General features: G+C 49.1%; 1 protein-coding gene across 4 annotated transcripts; it reads right to left on the bottom strand.

The window, feature by feature from the left end:
- Window positions 1-9928: 9928 nt before the first annotated feature.
- On the bottom strand, window positions 9929-17147 carry SELENOV (selenoprotein V). 4 transcript variants are annotated; one of them, XM_047712295.1, is made up of 8 exons: window positions 16655-17147; window positions 16494-16576; window positions 15526-16319; window positions 13764-13788; window positions 13577-13630; window positions 13403-13477; window positions 13205-13299; window positions 9929-10053 (listed from the first exon to the last, which is right to left on the bottom strand). In XM_047712295.1, exons 1-7 carry the CDS (start codon window positions 17031-17033, stop codon window positions 13222-13224), a joined length of 1488 nt encoding a protein of 495 aa, XP_047568251.1. In that variant the 5' UTR covers window positions 17034-17147; the 3' UTR covers window positions 9929-10053; window positions 13205-13221. The 4 variants fall into 4 exon arrangements, with proteins under 4 accessions (XP_047568251.1, XP_047568250.1, XP_047568249.1 ...); XM_047712294.1 differs by having other exon boundaries at window positions 15526-16576; window positions 16655-16696; window positions 16823-17147; XM_047712293.1 differs by having other exon boundaries at window positions 15526-16576; window positions 16655-16737; window positions 16828-17147.
- Window positions 17148-22702: the final 5555 nt, after the last annotated feature.

Raw genomic sequence — 22702 nt, 5'->3', positions numbered from 1 at the left:
GATTTTTTTCTTAAATTTTTAATTTTTACTTAAGGTGGGTTTTTTTGTTTTGTTTTGTTTTTTGGCAGAGTATTCACACATCCCCAAAAGTAAAATATATGCTGAAAAGCCTTCCCTCCCTGTCCCCTCCATCCAGTACCACAACCCACATCTGTAGGTGCCTCTTCTGTCCTTGCAGTGTCCTTATGTACACACAAGCAAATGCGAATTTGGGTGTTTGGGGGGTTTTTTGTTCTGTTTTGTTTTGTTTTGTTTTTTTGTTTTTTCATTTCTTCACAAAAGTTGGTGTATTTACTGATTTATAAGCTGCTTTTCTAGTAAGAACGTATCTTGACGATCCTTCCAAACCACTAGGTTTCCTCATTCTTTTTTAGAGCTGCATTTTGTTTCATTCTGTGGTTGGTTATGCTGTAATTTACTTATCCAGGAACCTACTGATGGGCCTTTGAGTGGTTCCCCATCTTTTGCTTTAGATTTCTTTTTAAAGATTTTATTTATTGGGACACCTGGGTGGCTCAGTAGGTTAAAGCCTCTGCCTTCGGCTCAGGTCATGATCCTAGGGACCTGGGATCAAGCACCACATCGGGCTCTCTGCTCCAAGGGGAGCCTGCTTCCTCCTCTCTCTCTGCCTGCCTCTCTGCCTACTTGTGATCTGTTTCTCTGTCAGATAAATAAATCTTTTTTAAGAAACAATTTTATTTATTCATTTGAGAGAGAGAGCACAAGCAGGGACTGGAGGGGCAGAGGGAGAAGCAGACTGCTCACTGAGCAGGGAGCCCAACTGGGGACTTGATTGATCCCAGGACACTGAGATCACGACTTGAGCTGAAGTCACACATTTAATCAAGTGAGCCACCCAGGCGCCCCCTGACGATATAATACAGCATTATTTCTTTTAATTTTTCTTATAATTTTTTTTTTAGATTTTATTTGAGAGAGAGATCACAAGTAGGCAGAGAGGCAGGCAAGGGAGGGGGTTGGGAAACAGGTTCCCTGCTGAGCAGAGAGCCCGATGCCGAGTTCGATCCCAGCACCCTGAGATCACGACCCAAGTGGAAGGCAGAGGCTTAACCCACTGAGCCACTCAGGCGCCCCTCCCTTAACTTTTATAAAATGATGGAGCAGCTTATAATCAGCAGCTTCTTAGATTCTTTGTTATATATAATACCCGTAGTGTGAATTTACAGAATTGAGAATTCTGGGCCAAAGGTACTCATTTGAAATGTTACAGATCCTGCGAAGTTGCCTTCCGTACGTGTTGTACCACATTCCACTTCTGCCAGCAACTGGAGGACTTTTCTTTCTAGTCTCGCCGACATAGTAAGCCACCAATGATCTGGATTTTGCCAATCTATATACTTGAAAGGTAGTATGTTATTTTGAGAGAGAGAGAGCGAGCGTGTGCACGCTAGCAGGGGGAGGGAGAATAGAGGGAGAGGGAGAAAGAGAATCTCAAGCAGACTCCCAGGCGCTCAATCATGACCTGAGCCGAAATCAAGTATCAGAGGCTTAACCCACTGAGCCACCCATGCGCCCCGACAGCATGAGTTTTAATTTGCTTCTCTCTTAGGATTGGAAAATCTTTTCTGAGAGTTCTGTGTATTCGCTTTTCCATGAACTGTTCATAGCTTCTATCCATTTCTCTCCTGAAGAATTTTGTCCTTTCCGTGTTGATTCCAGGGCTATTTGTGTAACAGTGATATGATACAGTAGCTTGTAATGTGAGTTACAGGTGTGTTTTCCCAGTTGGTCATTTGCATTTGGTTATCCTGAGAGCCTTTTGGTATGGAGTTGTTGGGGTTTTTGTTTTTTGTTTTGTTTTGTTTTTTGCTTTTGTTTGCTGTTTTCTTTTAAAAGGGGGAAGATTTTGGGCGCCTGGGTGGCTCAGTGGGTTAAAGCCTCTGCCTTCAGCTCGGGTCGTGATCCCAGGGTCCTGGGATCGAGGTCCGCATTGGGCTCTCTGTTCAGTGGGGAGCCTGCTTCCTCCTCTCTCTCTGACTGCCTCTCTGCCTACTTGTGATCTATCTCTCTGTCAAATAAATAAATAAAATCTTTAAAATAAATAAATAAATAAATAAAAGGGGGAAGATTTTGAATCTCAAGGTTTTCTTGGAGGAGGTGTGTGTAGTTGGTGTTTATTTGAGTCTTTGCCTCTTGGAATTTATCCTGTAGGAGGTAAGGACACAAAATTTATTTCTTAGGTGGCTACTGGTTGTTCTAACACCAGTGAATAACCAGTCCAGCTTTTCCCCACTAACTTTGTTTAAAGATGCCTCTAGGTATCTTTTCATTTTCTGACTACATCGTTTTAAATCTGGTAATGCTAACCCTGTTACACTTCTTTTTCAGAGTGTCTCTGGCTGTTTTGTTTCTCTTACTAGTCAGCTTCAAAGTCAGCTTACGTTGTTTTAGGAAAAGTTTTTGTTGTTGTTGTTGTTGGTTTTTTTTTTTTTTTTTTTTTTTGAGAAGTACCTGGGTGGCTCAGTTGTTAGGCGTTTGCCTCCGGCTCAGGTCATGATCCTCGGGTCCTGGGATCGAGTTGCGCATCCGGCTCCCTGCACAGCAGAGAGCCTGCTTCTCCCTCTGCCTGCTGTTCCCCCTGCTTATACTCTCTCTCGCTCTCTCGCTCTCTCTCTCTCTCTCTGTTAAATAAATAAAATATTTAAAAAACAAAACAAAACTTTTTTTTTTTTTTTGAGAGAGAGAGAGAGTGTGGGGGCCAGGCAGCGAGGAAGAGAGAGAACAAGCAGTCTCCACACCCAGCACGGAGCCTGGCTGGAGACTGGATGCCATAACCGGGAGATCATGGTGCTCCTCAAGCAAAGCTTTTTTATTAGAATGACACAGCAGTTAATTTAGGAGTAACTGCTATCGTTAAGATACTGAGACTTGGGGCATCTGGGTGGCTCAGTCCTTAAGCAGCTGCCTTCGGCTCAGGTCATGATCCCAGGGTCCTGGGATCAAGCCCCCATCAGGCTCCCTGCTCAGCGGGAAGCCTGCTTCTTCCTCTCCCGCTCCCCCTGTTTGTGTTCCCTCTCTGTTTGTGTCTCTCTGTCAAATCAATAAATAAAATCTTATTAAAAAACAAACAAACTGAGTCTTCCCATCCCAATGGTCTATTTTCCCTTTACTTAAAAAAAAAAAAAAAAATTTTTTTTTTTTTAATCTCTACACCCAGCATGGGGCTTGAACTTACAACCCCGAACCCAAGAGTCCCACACTCCACCAACTGAGCCAGCCAGGCACCCCTATTTTCCCATATTTTTAAAAAAGATTTCCTTTGTGTCCTTCAAAGGAATATTGTTTATCCTCAAATGAATGTTCCTAAAGCAGGCCTTTCACAGATCTAGTTATGTATTCCTACATACATTTACCTTTTTTTGTTTTTCCTATGTAAGCGAGGATTATTTCTGTTATATTTTCTGAAAGTTTGCCTGTGTGTTTGAAAATAATTGGTTTAAAAAAAAAAAAAAGGAATTGATTTCTACATACTTACTTGCTAGCCTGTTACCACACTGAATTCTCTTAATTGTTTATAGAAGTATTTCATGTGGTTCTCTTAGGTTGGAAAACAAGTCTTATTAAATAGCGAAAATATTGTCTCTTTATCTTTTTCTACCTAAAACTTTTTTCTCCTTATAAATTCCAGTTCCTTCTGTTGACTGTAAAATTATGTGAAAGACAGGCATCCTTGTCTTGTTCCCCATTTTGTGGAAATACTTCACGTATGCATTTGTCCCTCTGGGGACGTGTGTTTTACAAAGAATGATTGAATTTTGTCAAAGTCCTTTTCAGACTCTTCAGTGAACCTAGGGTTATTTTTAATATAATACTGATAGTTTGTGATGTTTGCATTCTTCAAATGATCTTTATTTACAAATGAGGTATAATCCTTTTATTTTGTTTTTGTTTTTATTTTTTTTGGATGTATTTACTTATTTATTTGACAGAGAGAGAGAGAGATCACAAGTAGCCAGAGAGGCAGGCGGGGGCGGGGGGAAGCAGGCTCCCCGCTGAGCAGAGAGCCAGATGCTGGGCTCTATCCCAGGACCCTGAGATCATGACCTGAGCCGAAGGCAGAGGCTTAACCCACTGAGACACCCAGGCGCCCTGAGGTATAATCCTTTTAATGTGCTTTGGATTTCCCTCTCTCTCTTTTTTTTTTTTTTTTTTTTTTTTTAAGATTTTATTTACTTATTTGACAGAGTACAAGCAGGGGGAGAGGGAGAGGGAGAAGCAGGCTCCCCACTGAGCAGGGAGCCTGATGCAGGGCTCAATCCCAGGACCCTGTGATCACCATCCCAGCCGAAGGCAGATGCTTAACTGACTGAGCCTCCCGGGCGCCCCTCTGCTTTTCTTTCTTTCTTTTTTTTTTTTTCCTTAAAAAGGAGGCTGGCGTTAGAATTCTGTAAGTGAAGTTGCTGTGTCCTTTTCTTGTGCCATATTTGTTATTTTTAGATACTAATGTTCTCGCATCATATAAGTAATAGGGAAGCCTTCCTTTCCTAAATTCTGGAACACTTTAAGACCCACTGGAATCATCTTGTTAAGATTTGGTAGCATCTCCTTTGTGACAGTCGGGGCCCCGTGCTTGGGGTGGTGAGGGTGAGGGTCCGGTTGCCACTTTCCCTCCTTTTCCCCGCCCTGAAGAGAGGTGGATTTGCAGGCACTTAGAAGACAGACATGTCCTTGCGGACTTGGAGTCACTGGCTTTCTTGATCGGGTGCCTTTCTTTGCACTCCTGGTGACAGAAGGACTCGGAGGCGGCAGGCACTAAATACACGCCCCGACCCGTGAGGCGCCTTTTCGATTTCTCTGGTGCGGTGTGTATCTCAAGGTCAAGGCCTGGAGTTTCTGCTTATCAGGTTACCCTGGAGGCTGCTTATTCTCAGGAGTTCTTCCAGGATCTGGCCTGAGACAGAAATGGCAGGTTGCTGCCCAAACAGGAAGCAGCGTGATAACTCCGACATCCACAGTTGTAAAGCACTCCGAAGACCTCTTGTCCCTTCATTTGCCCAGAAAAGAACACGGAGGCTTAGAAGGCTCCAGGTCCGTCTAAGATCCTGTGTTCTTGGGCGCCTGGGTGGTTCAGTGGGTTAAGGCCGCTGCCTTCGGCTCAGGTCATGATCTCAGGGTCCTGGGATCGAGTCCCGAGTCGGGCTCTCTGCTCGGCAGGAGGCCTGCTTCCCTCTCTCTCTCTGCCTGCCTCTCCGTCTACTTGTGATCTCTCTCTGTCAAATAAATAAATAAATAAATAATCAATCAATCAATCAATCCTGTGTTCTTCCCACTGAAGGGCACTGACCTGAAAGTGGGGAATAGCCTATCAGCAGGGGAGCAGGACCAGGGCTTTGGGGAGGGTGGATATTAACAGCATCACTTGGGTGGTCAGACTCCTGGGGTTCACAATCTGATTTTGACAGTTTTCTGTGAGACCCCGGGGCTTATTACTCAATGCTCTGTTTCTCCTTGAAGATACTCCCACTTTGTTCCTTCCACAATCTTTATTGGTGATGAACTCTAACAGGGGTTAAACACATACGCTTTTGGAATTTCAGAGGAGGGGACACCAGAATCTAGAGTTCCTGGACCAACACGGGTCCCTTAGAATATGTAAATGCATGTTGTCACGTGACCAAGTTAAGTTTTCTTGTATGAAAATCCGCGTATATGATCGCCTAGCAGAGTCCCCGACTCAGCTGGTTTGGAGAAATGCTCCCCCGCAGATCATCCGAGCATGGGAAGGGTGCCCGGGAAAAATGGCACTGGGACTGCCAGCTCCGAACTGGATGTAACTAGGGTCGTGGGTAAGGCTCTGTTTTCTTCAGGGACTGAGAGGAAGACACAGAGAAGGAAAGTAGGTCATTCTCAGCCCACTAATGAAAATGACTAAGTGGTTTCCGTTTCCTCCTGTCACCAAGACCTACCCATACCTATTGTTTTCTGCAAGGAAAGGGAAAAATACGGTCCTTTCTCCAGAAATGGATGGGCGCAGGGCACCCCTGGGAGCAAGCACCCAGCTGAGAATCCTTTCACCTCAAAGCAGAAATAGCCTTTATGGTGTAACTAGGTATGTGGTCTTTGCCCCCACCCCCCCCACCCCCCCCCGTTCCTGGCACAGAGCTCCTGAAATTCACCCGGGATTCCCTGAATGATAAGGGTGATCAGTGTCTTTTGTTGATAAGCGTCTTTTGTTCTAAGGAGGTGACTTGGTGGCCCCATAGATAGCTCCCGGATGAGGACCAAGCAAGCCTTGATTAGAAGCTCAGACCTTTCAGCCCCACCCCAGCCTCTGGGGAAGGGACAGCAGCTGGAGGCTGAGTGAATCACCCACGGCCTCTGATGTCATCAGTCATGTCTGCATAAGGAAACCTCCATAGACAAGAGTTTAGAGAGATTCCACAAGTGGGTGAACACATTGAGCCACTGGGAGCTCCGTGCCCCTTCCAGCATACTGTGCCCTGTCTGTCTCCCAGTTGGCTGCTCCGGACTCATTCTGGTAAATTATCCAACTTGGAAGGAGCTGTGGGAGTCCCTGAATTGATAGCCAGTTGGCCAAACATGCCGGCGACAACCTGGGACTTAGGGGTGGCATCCACAGCGTGGGCAGCTTCATGGGACTGTGTCCTTCCCTTGTGGGCTCTGACACCAACTCCCGGAGATAGTGTCAGCACTGGACTGACCTGTAGGACACCCAGCTGGTGTGCAGAGAGCTGGAACTGGTGTAGATAGCACCTACGCACCTGATGTCCGGCCCATTCAGGGTAGTCTCAGGTTTGACTAATTCACGAGGCAAAATCCTTTTTGTCATTTAATGTGACATAGTCCTGGGAGTGATAGCCTGTCCTATTCACGTGTCCCACCCACACTCAAGGGAAGGTGGGGTTATATGAAATGACGCCAGTGCACGTCATTGGGGGTCATCTTAAGATTCTGCCTGCCATAAAAAGTAAATATTGGGGGCACCTGGGTGGCTCAGTCGTTAGGCATCTGCCCTTAGCTCAGGTCGTGATCCCAGGGTCCTGAGATCCAGCCCCGGGTGGGGCTCCCTGCTCAGTGGGGAGCCTGCTTCTGCCTCTCCCTCTGCGCCTTCCCCCTACTCATGCTCTGTCTCTTTATCAGATAAATGAATTTTTTTTTTTAATTTGACAGAGAGATCACAAGTAGGCAGAGAGGCAGTCAGAGAGAGAGGAGGAAGCAGGCTCCCTGCTGAACAGAGAGCCTGATGGTGGAGCTCGATCTCAGGACCCTGAGATCACGACCTGAGCCAAAGGCAGAGGCTTAACCCACTGAGCCACCCAGATGCCCCCAGATAAATAAGATCTTTAAAAAACAAAACAGTAAGGAAGCTTATTCTTCCCTCCTGTAACTGTTCCCCATTATTGCTGTCTCCTTCCTCCGCTCCCATGGACTCCTTCCCTGGCTCTTAAGGACGGTGCACCATCAAGAGTCCACATTCCAGACAAAAGCATGGCTGGCACCCCTTCCCTTAAGAGCACAATCCAAAAACTGCACACCTCCCTTTTCTCACATCCTACTGCCCAAGCTTAGTCATGTGGCCATGCCTGGTGGCAGAGGAGACTGGGAAGTGTAGTCTTCAGCTGGGGACTCTCAGGAAGTCGAGGAGGACAGAGACTGAGGGACATCTAGCGGTCTCTGCCACAGCCGGGATGGCCAAATCCTCGTCTTCACTTTCCGGCTGGAGACATCAAGCTCAGAGTGCTGATGTCACCAAAAGCTGCTGAGTAAATAAAGGTGGAGGGGGGAAGGGAACCTCTTTGTACTGTACCCCAAGACCAGGGGCTTTTACCAGCTCAGAAGAGCTGCTCTCTCATCCCTGGTGCAGGAAGAGGCAGGTGTGGATAAATGAAGGTGGGGAAATGCATAAATTTGTGACAAGGGCTGGGAGGGGGTCTCTCATGGTTGCCACCTCGTGTCAGGGTGCGGGGTTGCGGGCGGCAGGAGAATGTTCTGAATTTACTGAGGCACCAGTCCTGGATGCTGCCTTCCTCTCACGCTCGTATCTGGGCCATACAGTGCGGTGGGCAGCGCGGGGCTCTGCAGACAGACTGACTGCGCTGGATTCTCGGGGCAGGACTTACGCGCTTGCAAGCAGGTATGCCCTGAGAAAGTTAACGTGCACAGAGTCCCTGTGCCAGGAAGCACTCTTCGGGGATTTTCACACACTTAACTTGCGGACTCTTTTCAACAGCCCTAGGTGGTCAGTGCTACTACATCCCCCATTTTACCGATGGAGCGACTGAGGCACAGGGAAGTGAAGTTCATGCCAGAGCTAGGAAGTGGCAAAACCGGGATTCGAATTCAGGTAGGGATTTGACTCCAGGGTCTGTTCTCTTAGCTAGTAAGTTTTAGGGTCCTCCAGGTCTGCCCCACCCCCAGTTGAAGAGGCTAATCACGGTCAGGACTAGAAAGAGTCCAGACTCATTGAAGGCCCAGAGCTTCACTTTGGAAGTGCGGGCAGTGTGTCTGCCGTCTCTCCAGCGACCACCGCATCGCAGCCTCTGTGCTGTGGCAGACCCTGTTAGGGGCCTGCACTGCGTCTGTACCCCCTTCTTCCGCTGGAGCCGAACATGGGGCTGAGCCAAACCGGGAGCTCTCATCCTCTCCCCACCCACACCATCCCCTCCCCAGGAGGAGGGCATACCCGCCCCGTCTGAAGTGTTTGTGACTGGACAGCTGGTCCATTCCAAGAAGGAGATTCTTTTTTTTTTTTTTTTTAAAGATTTTATTTGTTTATTTGACAGAGATCACAAGCAGGCAGAGAGGCAGGCAGACAGGGGGAAGCAGGCTCCCTGCTGAGCAGAGAGCCCGATGTGGAGATCGATCCCAGGACCCTGAGATCATGACCTGAGCCGAAGGCAGAGACTTAACCCACTGAGCCACCCAGGGTACCCCCCAAGAAGGGGATTCTTAAAAGGGGTTTTTTTTGTTTTGTTTTCATTTATTTATCTGACCGAGAGTACAAGCAGGGGGAGTGGGAGCAGCAGGGAGAGAGAGAAGCAGGCTCCCCACTGAGCAGAGAACCTGACACGGGACTCGATCCCAAGACTCTGGGACCATGAACTGAGCCAAAGGTATACACTTAACCCACTGAGCCACCCAGGCGCCCCCGAAGAAGGGGATTCTGACATAGAGGGTGGTACTAGGATGTGGGGGGAACCTACAAGTCCCTGATGTTTCCCCTCTGTGCCCAGAAAGGTGATGGCTTTGGGGATGAGGCCAGGCTACAGAAAATTGTGAGCATTATCAGTGAAGAGGTCAGGAGAGGGTAGTGGGGCGACAGGCAAGCTGGAGGGGAGGGAGGTGAGCTGGGAAAGGCGCAACAGTGAAATGTGTGTGAGCCCAGCTCCCTCCTACCAGTTCACGGGAAAAACTACTAATTGGTCCTGTTGTGTGAGCCACTGGTGGTCTGGTTTGCTGTTACATGTAGAGAACACCACTCCAAATGAAACCTACTTGTTCTGTGCCAGGCCTTGAGAATTCCATGATTAAGTAGTGTTAGGATCCCCATTTTACAGAGGAGAATATTGAGGCTCCCAGAGGCAGGGTCCCTTATTGGAGGTCACAGCAAAGGTCTGACTCCCACACTTTGCAGTGACCTCTTGGCTCCTGCCCAGTGACTCCATGGCACCAAGTGCAGAGTAGGGGGCCCATCGATGTCCCACGAATCCACACATGGCCCTCACCCCAGGTCACCCGAGACCCCTCCCAACACAGGGATTCTAGGACCTGAGGTTAGATGACCAGGAGCAAACCTAGGGAGCAACAGGCGAAGGCTTCTCTTCAAAGCTGCCCTCCCTTCCCCCACCCCCAGTCCAGACCCTTGCCGATGCCGGGAGCCGGGAACAGGCGACTGCCACAGACTTCAGGAGAGAGTGGGCCAACATTAGACACCGTCATACCAGAACACAGGGAGGCAGACTGTATGTATTTCCCTGTTCCCCTCCCCAACCCACCCCCAGCCCCAGCCACCATCAGGAAAGGACCTGACTTGGCAACATTTCAGCCCTTCCCGGCATCCTGCTGAGGCTCCTGAAATAGAGAAAGAGAGAAAAATTTCTAAAATACAATAAAGTTATTTAAAATAACAACTGTATTTTTAAAAATAGCATTTATATTAGGGTTTACTAGGTGTCAGGCACCATAGTAATGCTTCCCACTTGAGGCTCCTTGCCGTTTCTCAAACACACCAGACACATTCCTACCACAGACCCTTTGCACTTGCTCCTCCCTCTGCCTGGAATACTTTCCCCCAGATATTCACATATGCACATGGTTCAATCCCTTCTTTCAAGTGTTTAGAGATTTTAAAAAAAAAGTTTTTTGGGGGTGGGAGAGAGAAAGCGAGAGAGCACAATGTGGGGAAGGGGCAGAGGGAGAGGGAGAAACAGGCTCCCTGCTGAGTAGGGAGCCCACCTGGGGCTCCCATCACAGAACCCGGGTATCATGGCCTGAGCCAAAGGCAGACCTTTGAGTCTGAGCCCCCCAGGGGCCCCTCAGTTTAAATACCATCTTCCAAATAAGGTCTTCCCCCGCTGCTCAATTCAGAATTGCACAAAACTCCCAGCCCTCCCCCACTCCTTTCCTGCTTTGTTCTCTTCTCACTACTTTTAATCTTCTGTTTGCCTTGCCTGGCTGTCCCAACACTAGAATATCAACCTCCCTAGGGCAAGGGTTCTTACTGTTTTGTTCACTGTCCCATGTCCCCAGGACCTAGAACAATATCCAGCACAAAGTAGGTACTCAGCAAATATTTGTTGAAAACAAATGAAATCCAAGGAGGTGAAGGCTGTCATAGTTTCTGGGTTACAGAGGAGGAAACAGGCAGAGAGAGGTGCAGGCATTTGCCTTACCTCACACAGCCAATAAACAGCAGAGCTGGGATTTGAAGCCAGACAACACTGACTTAACTATTATCCGTCCTCCAGATTTGTAATGTTGATTGTCGTTCTGGTCCACCCAACTTTTTCCCTCCTTATCCCTCTTCCTCATGTGGTTTGGGGGGACCAACTCCATCCCCTTGTCCGGGAATGGCCACATGAGAGCACTATGTTCCCTTGGGTCTCAGTGATTGATTCTGGAAGGAAAATGTGACCTAATCCAGGTCAATGGGAACTTTCTTCAGGATTCATGCCACCATGTGGGGGAGCCTGTCTGAGAATAAAGTTAGCCCAGAAAAAAAGCAGAACGTGGAGTAAAGAAGAGTCAGATTCCCAAGGCCAATGTTTTGGTGCCTGGATCAAGCCATGCCTGAAGCTAATTAGCCTCTAGACCTTTATTCTCATGAGCCAATTTTTTTTCTTAAGCCAAACTGAACCGGGTTCTCTGTTATAATAAGAATAGTCATTACTTATTCCAATAACAGCAGCTGTCACTGAAGTTTTTTTTTTTTTAAGATTTTATTTATTTATTTGAGAGAGAGACCGTGAGAGAGAGTATGAGCGAGGAGAAGGTCAGAGAAAGAAGCAGACTCCCTGCGGAGCCGGGAGCCCGATGCGGGACTCGATCCCGGGACTCCAGGATCATGACCTGAGCCGAAGGCAGTCGTCCAACCAACTGAGCCACCCAGGCGTCCCTGAAGAAGGGTTTTGACTGGCCTTTATTTTTTTTTTTTTTAAAGACTTTATTTATTTGACAGAGAGAGATCACAAGTAGACGGAGAGGCAGGCAGAGAGAGAGAGAGGGAAGCAGGCTTCTCGCTGAGCAGAGAGCCCGATGTCGGACTCGATCCCAGGACCCTGAGATCATGACCCGAGCCGAAGGCAGCGGCCTAACCCACTGAGCCACCCAGGCGCCCTTGACTGGCCTTTAATTCACAACGCCTAACATCACCCGCTTCAGCTTTGTGTGGCTGGTGGATCCAGGGTTTGAATCTAAGTCTCTGTGACCCCAGAAGCTGCATGCATAACCATTATGTACTGTCTCTTACACATCACTTATGCCCCAAAAAGGTGACAACTTTTTGTAAAAAATAAACAGATTAAAAGTATTAAATCTGGGGACGCCTGGGTGGCTCAGTTGGTTGGACGACTGCCTTCGGCTCAGGTCATGATCCCGGAATCCCAGGATCGAGTCCCGCATCGGGCTCCCAGCTCCATGGGGAGTCTGCTTCTCCCTCTGACCTTCTCCTCGCTCATGCTCTCTCTCTCAAATAAATAAATAAAATCTTTAAAAAAAAAAAAAGTATTAAATCTGTAGCAGCTTGCAAATGTGTATGTATAGTAAGTGGTTTTACAAATGCACTACCTGGGGGGAAAAAAAGTCCAGCATGTGGGGCACCCGGCTAGCTCACTCAAAAGAGCATGTAACTTTTTATCTCAGGGTTGTGAGTTCGAGCCCCACACTGATATATAGAGATTATGTACATAAATATTTTAAATGAATAAAAAATCATTATCGGTGGCAAAAAATAAAATCCAGTATTGGCGGCAAATAAATTATTGTGCATATGGTTTAATACCTTATACCAATTCCAATACCAGTGGAACTTTCTGCAGTGATGGATTCTGTATCCTCTGTGCTGTCCAATCCAGTAGCCACATGTGCATATAGAGCACTTGAAATGTGGCCAGTGTGACTAATAACTGCAGTTTTTTAAGATTATTGTTTTCTTTATTTATCAGCGCATGCTCGAGACAGCAGGAGCAGGGGGAATAGGAGAGGGCGAAGCAGCCTCCCTGCTCAGCAGGGAGCCTGATGCCTGCCCTGGGACTTGATCTCCTGACCCTGGGATCATGATCTAAGCCAAAGGCAGACGCTTAACCGACTGAGACACTCAGGTGTTCCAAATATTGTATTTCATTTTAATTAACTTAATTGTAAATTGCAAAGCATCGGCCTGCTATTGGATAGTACAGCTTTACAACTAGGAGCTAAGAAAGGAAAGAAGGATCCTTAAGTTCTTTTGGAAGAAAATTAGCCGATATCCCACTGAGCCCTTCTCTGAGCCTTGTAAATTTATTATGTTAAGTGAGGCGTCTTATGGGAGCATCTCAACAAACCCATTTTACAGAGGATGAAAATGAGGTTCAGAGAAGGGTAGAGCTGACTTGTCCTGATCTAAACAGGGAGGCTGGGCTGAGCTAGGACAGTGACTAAATCACCTTTGACTCTCAGTGCCCTGCCCCCTACCTACCCACCCCCCCCCCCCATCCTCAGCCCCGCCTCACCTCCCTGATCTCACCTCCAGCCGGTCACCTGCTACCTTTTGCTGATCTCCTCCTCGATAATGCTCAAAATTTTCTGCAGCCCAGCCTCATCCACAAAGCCATCACCTTTCTGGGCACAGAGGAGAAAGAGCACGGACATGTAGGTCTCCCACCCCCAGGGGATCCCAGCACTGCGGCCCACCCGCCCTGTCTGGGCCCCTTGCCAGAATCACCTTCTTTGAATGGACCAGTTTTCCATCCACAAACACTTCGAACTCCCCCGTAGCCTGGGCAGCTCTTTCCTCCTGCTGGAGAGGGAAGGTGGGGGGTTGGGGGAAGGTGAGAGCTCCCCTCCAAGCCCCTGGAATCTCCCAGCCCTGACTGCCCCCCTCAGGCAGGCCACTCACAAAGAGGAGACGATTTGGAAATTGCTGCTCCAGACTCTTTCTCAGTAGAATGAACTGCAGAGAGGAGGGGGGAGCATAGGGTCACAGGTCTTGGAGGGAGGAGAAACCGGACCTCCTTCTAGACTTCATGTCCAAACCACCCCCCCCCCGGCCCCCGCCACCCACCTACAAAGTCAAAACTACTTACCCGAAGGCTATAGCTTCAGAGGCCGCTGGAGGGAGGGCAGAGAGAGATGGAGGGAAGACACTGCATCAGTATCTCCTCAAGCCCAGAGGGAGCCTGGGAACAGTCTGATCCCGTCCCTCCGCTGCTTGGAACCCTCCCATAGTGGCAGCTCACCCAGGGCAAAAAACCAGTCCTCTGCATGGTCCATGAGCCCCCACCGGCTCTGCCCCGTCTCCTCCTCCACAGAGCCTGCTCTGCTCCAGCCACAGGGACCGCCTCCGATACTCCAGGCATGCCTGCCTCAGGGCCTTTGCACCACCTGTTCTCTCTGCAGAGCCCGGGTATCTGCACAGCTCCTTCTCTCCCCTTCTCCAGGTCTTTGCTCATACATCACCTTCTCAGGAAGACCATCCTGACCACCCCAGCTAAAATTATGACCGCCCCCTTGCCTTCTGCCATTAACACTGATCACCTTCTAAGATGCTATATAATTACTATGTTTCATATTTATTGTTCATTCCCACCCTCTCTACACAAGGATCACAAGGATGTGAGTGCCATAAGGACAAAGATTTTTTTTTAAGAATTAAAGAGCAAGCGAGAGAAAGAGGATGAGCCTGGGGAGCAGCAGAGGGAGAGAGAAACAGACTCCCAGCCCAGCAGGGAGCCCGATGTGGACTCCATCCCAGGACCCTGGATTGTGACCTGAACGGAAAGAAATGCTTAAAGAACTGAGCCACTAGGCACTCCCAACGATCTCAGTCTTATTCACTGCTGTGTCCCTAGTGCCAAGGACAGGGCCTGGCACGAGGTAAGTGCTTAATAAATGAATTAGTGAATTAATGAATCCATGGAGTCAGAGAAAGAGCTGGAAAGGAGAAGGGCAGGGGTGCTTGGGATCGAGCCCCACATCCAGCTCCTTGCTCAGCAGGGAACCTGCTTCTCCCTCTGCCTGCTTCTCCCCCTGCTTGTGTTCTCTGTCAAATAAATAAAATCTTTTTAAAACCAGGGGGAGAAGGGCAGAGAGAGATGGGGGAGATGAGGAAACATAAGAAAAAGGAGAAAGACACTGAGTTGTGGGGAGAGACTGTCTGGGCACAGAGAAATGGAGTGGGGAAGGGAGAGGAAATGGGGGGAAGAGTGAAACTGGGAAGAGACAAGGGGGAGAGAACATTCTAAAGCAGGAGAGGGGGATGGGGATGGAAGGGAGAGACCAGGCCCCAGCCTGGGAAGGTCACTGCTGTTACTAGGGCCGCAGACACAGAGACTCAGCTCTGAGACCACCAAAGAGAACAGAAGCCAACCTCTTTTGGCCTTTGTAGCTGGGTTCCTCCTCCCCCACCTTTTACCTAGATCCCTTCCCCATGCCCCAGCTCTTCACTTAGAGGCCATCTTCTCATCTGGGGAAAGGCCATCCCTGACAGTCTGAAATTCCCACACTCCCAGTGTTCCCCGGTGGGCTTCGCATCTGCAAGGCCCAGCTAGGCCTGGGGAGAAAAGCAAGGGGCTGGGGTCAGCGCTCCATCCCCGGCATAGGCCCAGTCCGTGGGGGGCAGCACACTCCAAAAATGGATAAATGAGTGAAGGGGAAGCTCAGAGCAGGGATGTGAAGCCCCAGATCTCCAGCCCCCGTGAGCATGGCAGGTGGAGTCAAGACTGGGACTTGAGACTCCCTCCCTTCCCCCTCCTAGCAAATCCCCAAAGCCCCACCGCCCTGCCCCCTCACCCCCTCTAGCCTTCCCCCACAGGGAGGTAGGCCGGCGTGCACCAGGACGACCCTCACCAGTAGATCACTCGAATCAGGATCTTCTTGTCCATTGGGAAGTTCTCGCTGGTGGGGGCTAACGGGCCGGGCCCCAGGATGGGCACCGGCACAGACTCGGGAGTGGAATCTGTCAACTTTGTGGCGGAGGAGTCGGTCCTCGAGGTGGAGCCAAGGGTGAGCCGCAGTAAATCAGTGGCGGATGGAGTGTGGACAAGAATGGACTCTCGGTTGAACCCGAATTCACTGGTGACGGATGGAAAGTGCTTCACACTAGGCGGCCGCGAAAGACCCTTGTCGCGCGACAAAGCGGGTTCCGAAGCGGGTTCCGTGGGCTGATCCAAAGGTAGGACCGAGTCCGGGAAGGATTGCAATACAGGGACAGCGGCCGTGATCTCGACCCCGACCCGGGATGAAACTGGGGTTGGGGCAGGGGCCGGAGGCGGGGTCCAGATTGTAGTAGGTGTCTGCGCCGGAATAGGGGTCTGGACCCAGGTCAGCATCCGTGCCCGAGTTGGGGTCCGGACGGGAGTGGGGTTCCAGACCGGGGTTGGGGTCTGGACGGGAGTCGGGGTTTGGGCCGGGGTCGGCATCAGGACCGGAGGTGGGGGCCAGGCTGGGGTCTGGGCAGGAGTTGGGGTCCAGGCCGAAACCTGAGTCTGGGCAGGGGTCGGGGTCCATGCGGAAGCCGGGGTGTGGATGGGAGTCGGGGTCTGGGCCAGGGTTGGGACGGTAGTTGGAGTTTGGGGCGGGGCCTGGGCAGGAGTGGGGGTCCAGGCTGAGGCGGTGGTCTGGGCGGAAGCCGGGGGCCAGGCCTCGGCCTGGGTCTGGGCAGGAGTCGGGGTCCAGGCCGAAGCTGGGGTCTGAGCAGTAATGGGGATCCAGGCTGAGGCTGGGGCCTGAACGGGAGTCGGGGTCCGGGCTGGGGTCCGAACGGGAGTCAGGGTCCAGGCCGAGGCTGGGGTCTGGACAGAAGTTGGGGTCCAGGCTGAGGCCCGGGTCTGGGCAGGAGTCGGGGTCCAGGCCGAAGCTGGGGTCTGGGCAGTAGTGGGGATCCAGGCTGAGGCTGGGGCCTGAACGGGAGTCGGGGTCCGGGATGGGGTCCGGGATGGGGTCCGGGCGGGAGTCGGGGACCAGGCCGAGGCTGGGGTCTGGACTGGAGTCGGGGTCCAGGCCCGGGTCGGGGTTCGGATGGGAGTCGGGGTCCGGGCCCGAATCGGGTTTCGGACAGGAATTGGGGTCCGGGCCCGGATCGGGTTTCGGACGGGAGTCGGGGTCCAGGCCCGGCTCGGGGTTCGGACGGGAGTCGGGGTCCGGACGGGAGTCGGGGTCCAGGCCCGGGTGGGAACCGGAGTCGGGGTCCGGGCGGGGGTCAGGATCTGGACAGGATTCGGTGTCTGGGCCGAAGTTGAGGCCCAGGCAGGAGTTGGGGTCCGGACCGGGATCGAGGTCCTGACTGGGGTCGAAGCCCGGGCCGAGGTCAAGACCCGGCCTGGGGAGGGGGGAGGGACCCTTGCCTGGTTGTTCATGGTGGGGGCAGGGGGGGCCCCCCCGGGTAACAGGGGATGGGGGAGGGGGGATTGGGCTCCTGCCCGGTCCTCCTTCCTTGGGCAGGGAAAGCCTCACCCACACCAGGATTCTAACATGCGAGATGACCACAAGGGGGCACTGTGACATCATGTTCCACGGGGTAAGAAGGTTCCATTGCTCTGGGCCAGGGACCAGGTGGGAGAGACCTGTGGATCTCACCTAAAAATTCCCATCCCTAAACGCCACCTCCAAGGTAAGGAACACAGACATTGCTCCAGTGTTCTCCTCACTGTCGCTAAACATTCATCCATTCGGTACCTATTTCTTGAGCGCCTGCGGAGCGCACATTCCTATGCTGAGTGATTCCGAGGTCAGCCCTCATCAGGAAAGCCCTGGTCCAGGAATCAGTTTCCCTGTCCAATGGGGAAACATACCAAACAAGGACAGCCCAGGGTGGCCAGGGCTGGAGGGGTCAGAGATGACGAAGGAGGCCCAGAAATCTGCAGGATTCCCAAAGGTGCTAGAACCTGCCTGGGGCAGAGCAGGCTCTCTGAATACCGGGGTAACTGGGTGATCTGGAGAAAAAGCACCATAGTAGCCAAAATAACCGAGTTTACAAGTATATAGTGCAAAGTGCTACCCCTATGAGCACAGGAAGTGACACTGCCGGGATCCACATGGAAACGGTCAGGCTCGGGCGTCCTGGCCCTTAACCACTTGTGGCTCATTCACTGCTGAATCCCAGGCTCCTAGAACAGGGCCTGCCTTGTTTGCAGGAGGTGCTTCCTAAATATTTGTCTTATTATTTTGAAATAATGAGACACTCATATGTAACACTCATAGGAAACTGAGTAAAACTAATAGATACTGAGCATATCCTGTATCCTTCCCACCCAGCTTTCCCCAGTGACAGCCTCAGCTGTAAACCTAGCACGTTGTCAGCACCAGAACTCTGACATTGGTCCAAGACCATTAGGTCAGGTACACACCTTATTTTGAATCATGAAAGGGTTGGGTTTGGGGGTTTGTTTTCTGTTTTTTGTTTTAAGATTTTATTTCTGAGAGAGTGAGCATGAGCAGGGGGGGAGGGGGAAGACAGAGGCAGAGGGTGAGGCAGACTCCCCACTGAGTGGGGAGCACAATATGGGGCTTGATTCCAGGACCCTGAGATCATGACCTGAGCCCAAGAGTGACACTTAACTGAGATGGATGCCAGGGGCCCCATGGGAGGGTTTGAAAGGGAGAAGAGTTAGGAGCACCTGGGCAGCTCTGTCAGTTGAATGGCCAACTCTTGATTTCAGCTTGGGTCATGACCTTGGAGTCCTGGGACTCCTGGGACGGAGCCCTAGATCAGGCTCCTCGCTGGGGAGTACCCTTAAGAATTCTCCCTCTCCCTCTGCCCCTCCCATCCACCCACTCATGTGCGCACTCGCTCTCAAATAAATCTTTAAAAGGGGGGGGAGGGTAGAAAGTTATGACCTACTGTACTTTGCAAATACTGAGCCCTTCTCGTGTTAAACCTTTGGCCTGGGTCTCAAAAACTATGAAGATCATGAGACCAAATTTTCTGTGTGATGCTAAGCAAGTTTCTACCCGTCTAGGCTTCAATTTGCCTTTCTGTGAAATGGGCTTTCCTCTTACAGCACCATACTGAGAATGAACACTCACTGAGCATCTGTTATCTGCCAGCCTCTGATATTAAATGCTTTGTATGTGTTTAAAACATTTCCTGGGCACCTGGGAGGCTCAGTGGGTTAAGCATCCGCCCTTGGCTCAGGTCACAATCCCAGGGTCCTGGGATTGAGTCCTGCATCAGGCTCCCTGCTCGGTGGAAAGCCTGCTTCTCCCTCTCCCACTCCCCATGCCTGTGTTCCTTCTCTCACTGTCTTTCTCTGTCAAATAAATAAATAAAACCTTTTTTAAAATTTAATAAATAAACAAATGAAACATCTCTCTGAGGCCCAATGTGGAGCCCAGTACAGGGCTTGAACTCACCACCTGGAGATCAAGTTGGATGCTCAACCAACCAACTGACCCAAGTGGGTGCCCCTGTGGCAGCTACTCTGAAGGCTGTGTCTGTTCATCCCAGCCTCTCTGGTCACTCCCTGGCAGTTTCTGTCTCCTCCCACCCCTGCTGGTATACAGGTCTTGTTTTCATTTCTTCACCTTGCTCCTATTTTTTTGTGGGCACCTGGACATTTCAGATAGCAACTGTGGCAACTCTGGGTGCTGGTCCCCGCCTGGGGTCTATTTCTGTTTAGTGACTGGCTAGATGATTTGTTCGGTTTATCCCTTTCCTTCCTCCAGCAAGTGCAGAGCCCGGGAAGGGAGCACAGGGCCTTAGATATGCCCCGTCATCCTGGGCTGGTGGCTTTGGGAAGCTTCTCTGGGTCTTTCCCTGACCATGTGGGGCAGCTGGGCTCTACCAATCACCAGCTGCTTGCCCTATTGTTATTGTTTTCAACACTTCAGGAGGCATAAACTCTTTCAGATACTGATCCAATCAAATCAAGGATCCCTGGAAGGGTTACTCCCCCAGGTTCCCAAAATTGGTTTGAGATTCATTCTGACCCAAAGCATGTTCTTGCCAGCTCTTTCCCTGGATCTCTGGCAAACTAGCCAGGATATATCTATCATCTCCTTCCATCTGCATTAATTATACCATGACCCCCACCGTTTGAGGCACCATTAGCCTTGAACTTCACATTGTCATCCATCTATTCTTATCTGGATAAAATGACAAGGCAGAAAGACTCACCACAAAAAAACAAGAGACAGTACCAATGACTAGGGACCTAATCAATACGGACTTTAGTAGTATGTCATAACTGGAGTTCAGAATGACGAGTATCATCAAGGTGCTAGCTGGGCTTGAAAAAAGCATGGAATATACTAGAGAGTCCCTTTCTGCAGAAATAAAAACTAAAATCTAACCAAGCTGAAATTTAAAAAAAGCTATTAATGCAATAAAAAATGGAGGCTTGGGACGCCTGGGTGGCTCAGTTGGTTAAGCAGCTGCCTTCGGCTCAGGTCATGATCCCAGCATCCTGGGATCGAGTCCCACATCGGGCTCCTTGCTCGGCAGTGAGCCTGCTTCTCCCTCTGCCTCTGCCTGCCATTCTGTCTGCCTGTGCTCGCTCTCTCTCCCTCTCTCTCTGACAAATAAATGAATAAAATCTAAAAAAAAAAAAAAAAAAAAAAAATGGAGGCTCTTACCGCTAGGATAAGTGAAACAGAAGAGAATTAGTGATACAGAAGACTAAATGATGGAGAATAAAGAAGCAGAGAAAGAGAGAGATCAACTACTGGACCAAGAGGGGAGAATTTGAGAGAGAAGTGACATCATAAGACAAAACAGTATTAGAATAATTGGGATTCCAGAAGAAGAAAGGGAGCAGAAGGTATATTGGAGCAAATTATAGCAGAAAATTTCCCTAATTTCCCTAATTTGCTCTCCCTAATTTCCCTAATTTGGCAAAGGAAACAAGCATCAAAATCCAGGAAGCACAGAGAACCCCGCACAAAAATCAATAAAAATAGGTCCACACCCTGTGATCTAACAGTAAAACGTACAAGTCTCAGTGACAAAGAGAAAATCCCAAAAGCAACTCAGGAGAAGAGGTCTATAACATACAATGATAGAAATATTACATTGGCAGCAGACCTATCCACAGAGATCTGGCAGGCCAGAAAGTTCTGGCATGATATATTCAGAGCACTAAATGAGAAAAATATGCAGCCAAGAATACTATATCCAGCTAGGCTGTCATTGAAAATTGAAGGAGAGATAAAAAAAACTTCCAGGACAAACAAAAACTAAAAGAATTGGCAAACACCAAACCAGCCCTACAGGAAATATTGAAAAGGGTCCTCTAAGCAAAGAGAGAGCCTGTAAGAGATCAGAAAGGAACAGAGACAATATACAGTAACAGTCACCTTACAGGCAATACAATGGCACTAAATTCATATCATTTAATAGCTACTCTGTGTGTAAATGGGCTAAATGCCCCCAATCAAAAGACACAGGGTAGGGGCAACTGGGTGGCTCAGTGGGTTAAGCCGCTGCCTTCGGCTCAGGTCATGATCTCGGAGTCCTGGGATCGAGTCCCACATCGGGCTCTCTGCTCAGCAGGGAGCCTGCTTCCTCCTGTCTCTCTGCCTGCCTCTCTGCCTGCTTGCGATCTCTGTCTGTCAAATAAATAAATAAAATCTTAAAAAAAAAAGACACAGGGTATCAGAATGAATTAAAAAAAAAAAAAAAAGAAACCATCGATATGCTGTTTGCAAGAAACTCATTTCAGACCCCAAATCACCTCCAGATTTAAAGTGAGGGGGTGGAAAACAATTTACCATGCTAATGGACATCAAAAGAAAACTGGGGTAGCAATCCTTATATCAGATAAATTAGATTTTCATTAAAGATTTTATTTATTTATTTGACAGAGATCACAAGTAGGCAGAGAGGCAGGCAGAGAGAGAAGGGGAAGCGGGCTATCCAACAAGCAGAGAGCCCGATGCGGGGCTCAATCCCAGGACCCTGAGATCATGACCCAAGCCAAAGGCAGAGGCCCAACCCACTAAGCCACCCAGGCGCCCACAGGTAAATTAGATTTTAAGCCAAAGACTATAATAAGAGATTAGGAAGGACACTATATCATACTTAAAGGTCTGTCCAACAGGAAGATCTAACAATTTTAAATATCTATGCCCCTAACATGGGAACAGTCATTTATATAAACCAATAACAAAATCAAAGAACTACATTGACAATAATATAATAATAGTAGGGGACTTTAACTCCCCCTCACTGAAATGGACAGATCATCTAAGCAAAAGATCAACAAGGAAATAAAGGCTTTAAATGACACACTGGACCAGATAGACATCACAGATCTATTCAGAACATTCCATCCCAAAGCAACAGAATACACATTCTTCTCTAGTGCACATGGAACATTCTCCAGAATAGATCACATCCTGGGTCACAAATCCGGTCTCAACCTGTACTAAAAGATTGGGATCATCCCCTGCATATTTTCAGATGACAATGCTTTGAAACTAGAACTCAATCACAAGAGGAAAGTTGGAAAGAACCCAAATACATGGAGGCTAAAGAGCATCCTACTAAAGAATGAATGGGTCAACCAGGAAATTAAAGAAAATTTGAAAAGATTCATGAAAACAAATGAAAATGAAAACACAACTGTTCAAAATCCTTGGGACACAGCAAAGGCAGTCCTGAGAGGAAAATATATAGTGATACAAGCCTTTCTCAAGAAACCAGAAAGATCTCAAGTACACAACCTAACCCTATACGTAAAGGAGCTAGAGAAAGAACAGCAAAGAAAGCCTAAAACCAGCAGGAGAGGAGAAATAATAAAGATTAGAGCAGAAATCAATGAAATAGAAACCAAAAGACCAGTAGAACAAATCAATGAAACTAGGAGCTGGTTCTTTGAAAGAATTAATAAGATTGATAAACCCTGGCCAGACTTATCAAAAAGAAAACACAAAGGACTCAAATTAATAAAATCATGAATGAAAGAGGAGAGATCACAATCAACACCAAAGAAATGTAAACAATTATAAGAACATATTATGAGGGGCACCTGGGTGGCTCAGTGGGTTAAGCCTCTGCCTTCAGCTCAGGTCATGGTCCCAGGGTCCT

The sequence above is a fragment of the Lutra lutra genome, chromosome 17 (assembly GCF_902655055.1).
Source record: "Lutra lutra chromosome 17, mLutLut1.2, whole genome shotgun sequence".
NCBI lineage: Eukaryota > Metazoa > Chordata > Mammalia > Carnivora > Mustelidae > Lutra > Lutra lutra.
Note: the sequence above shows the minus strand (reverse complement) of the source record. Positions and strands in the feature narration are given on the sequence as shown.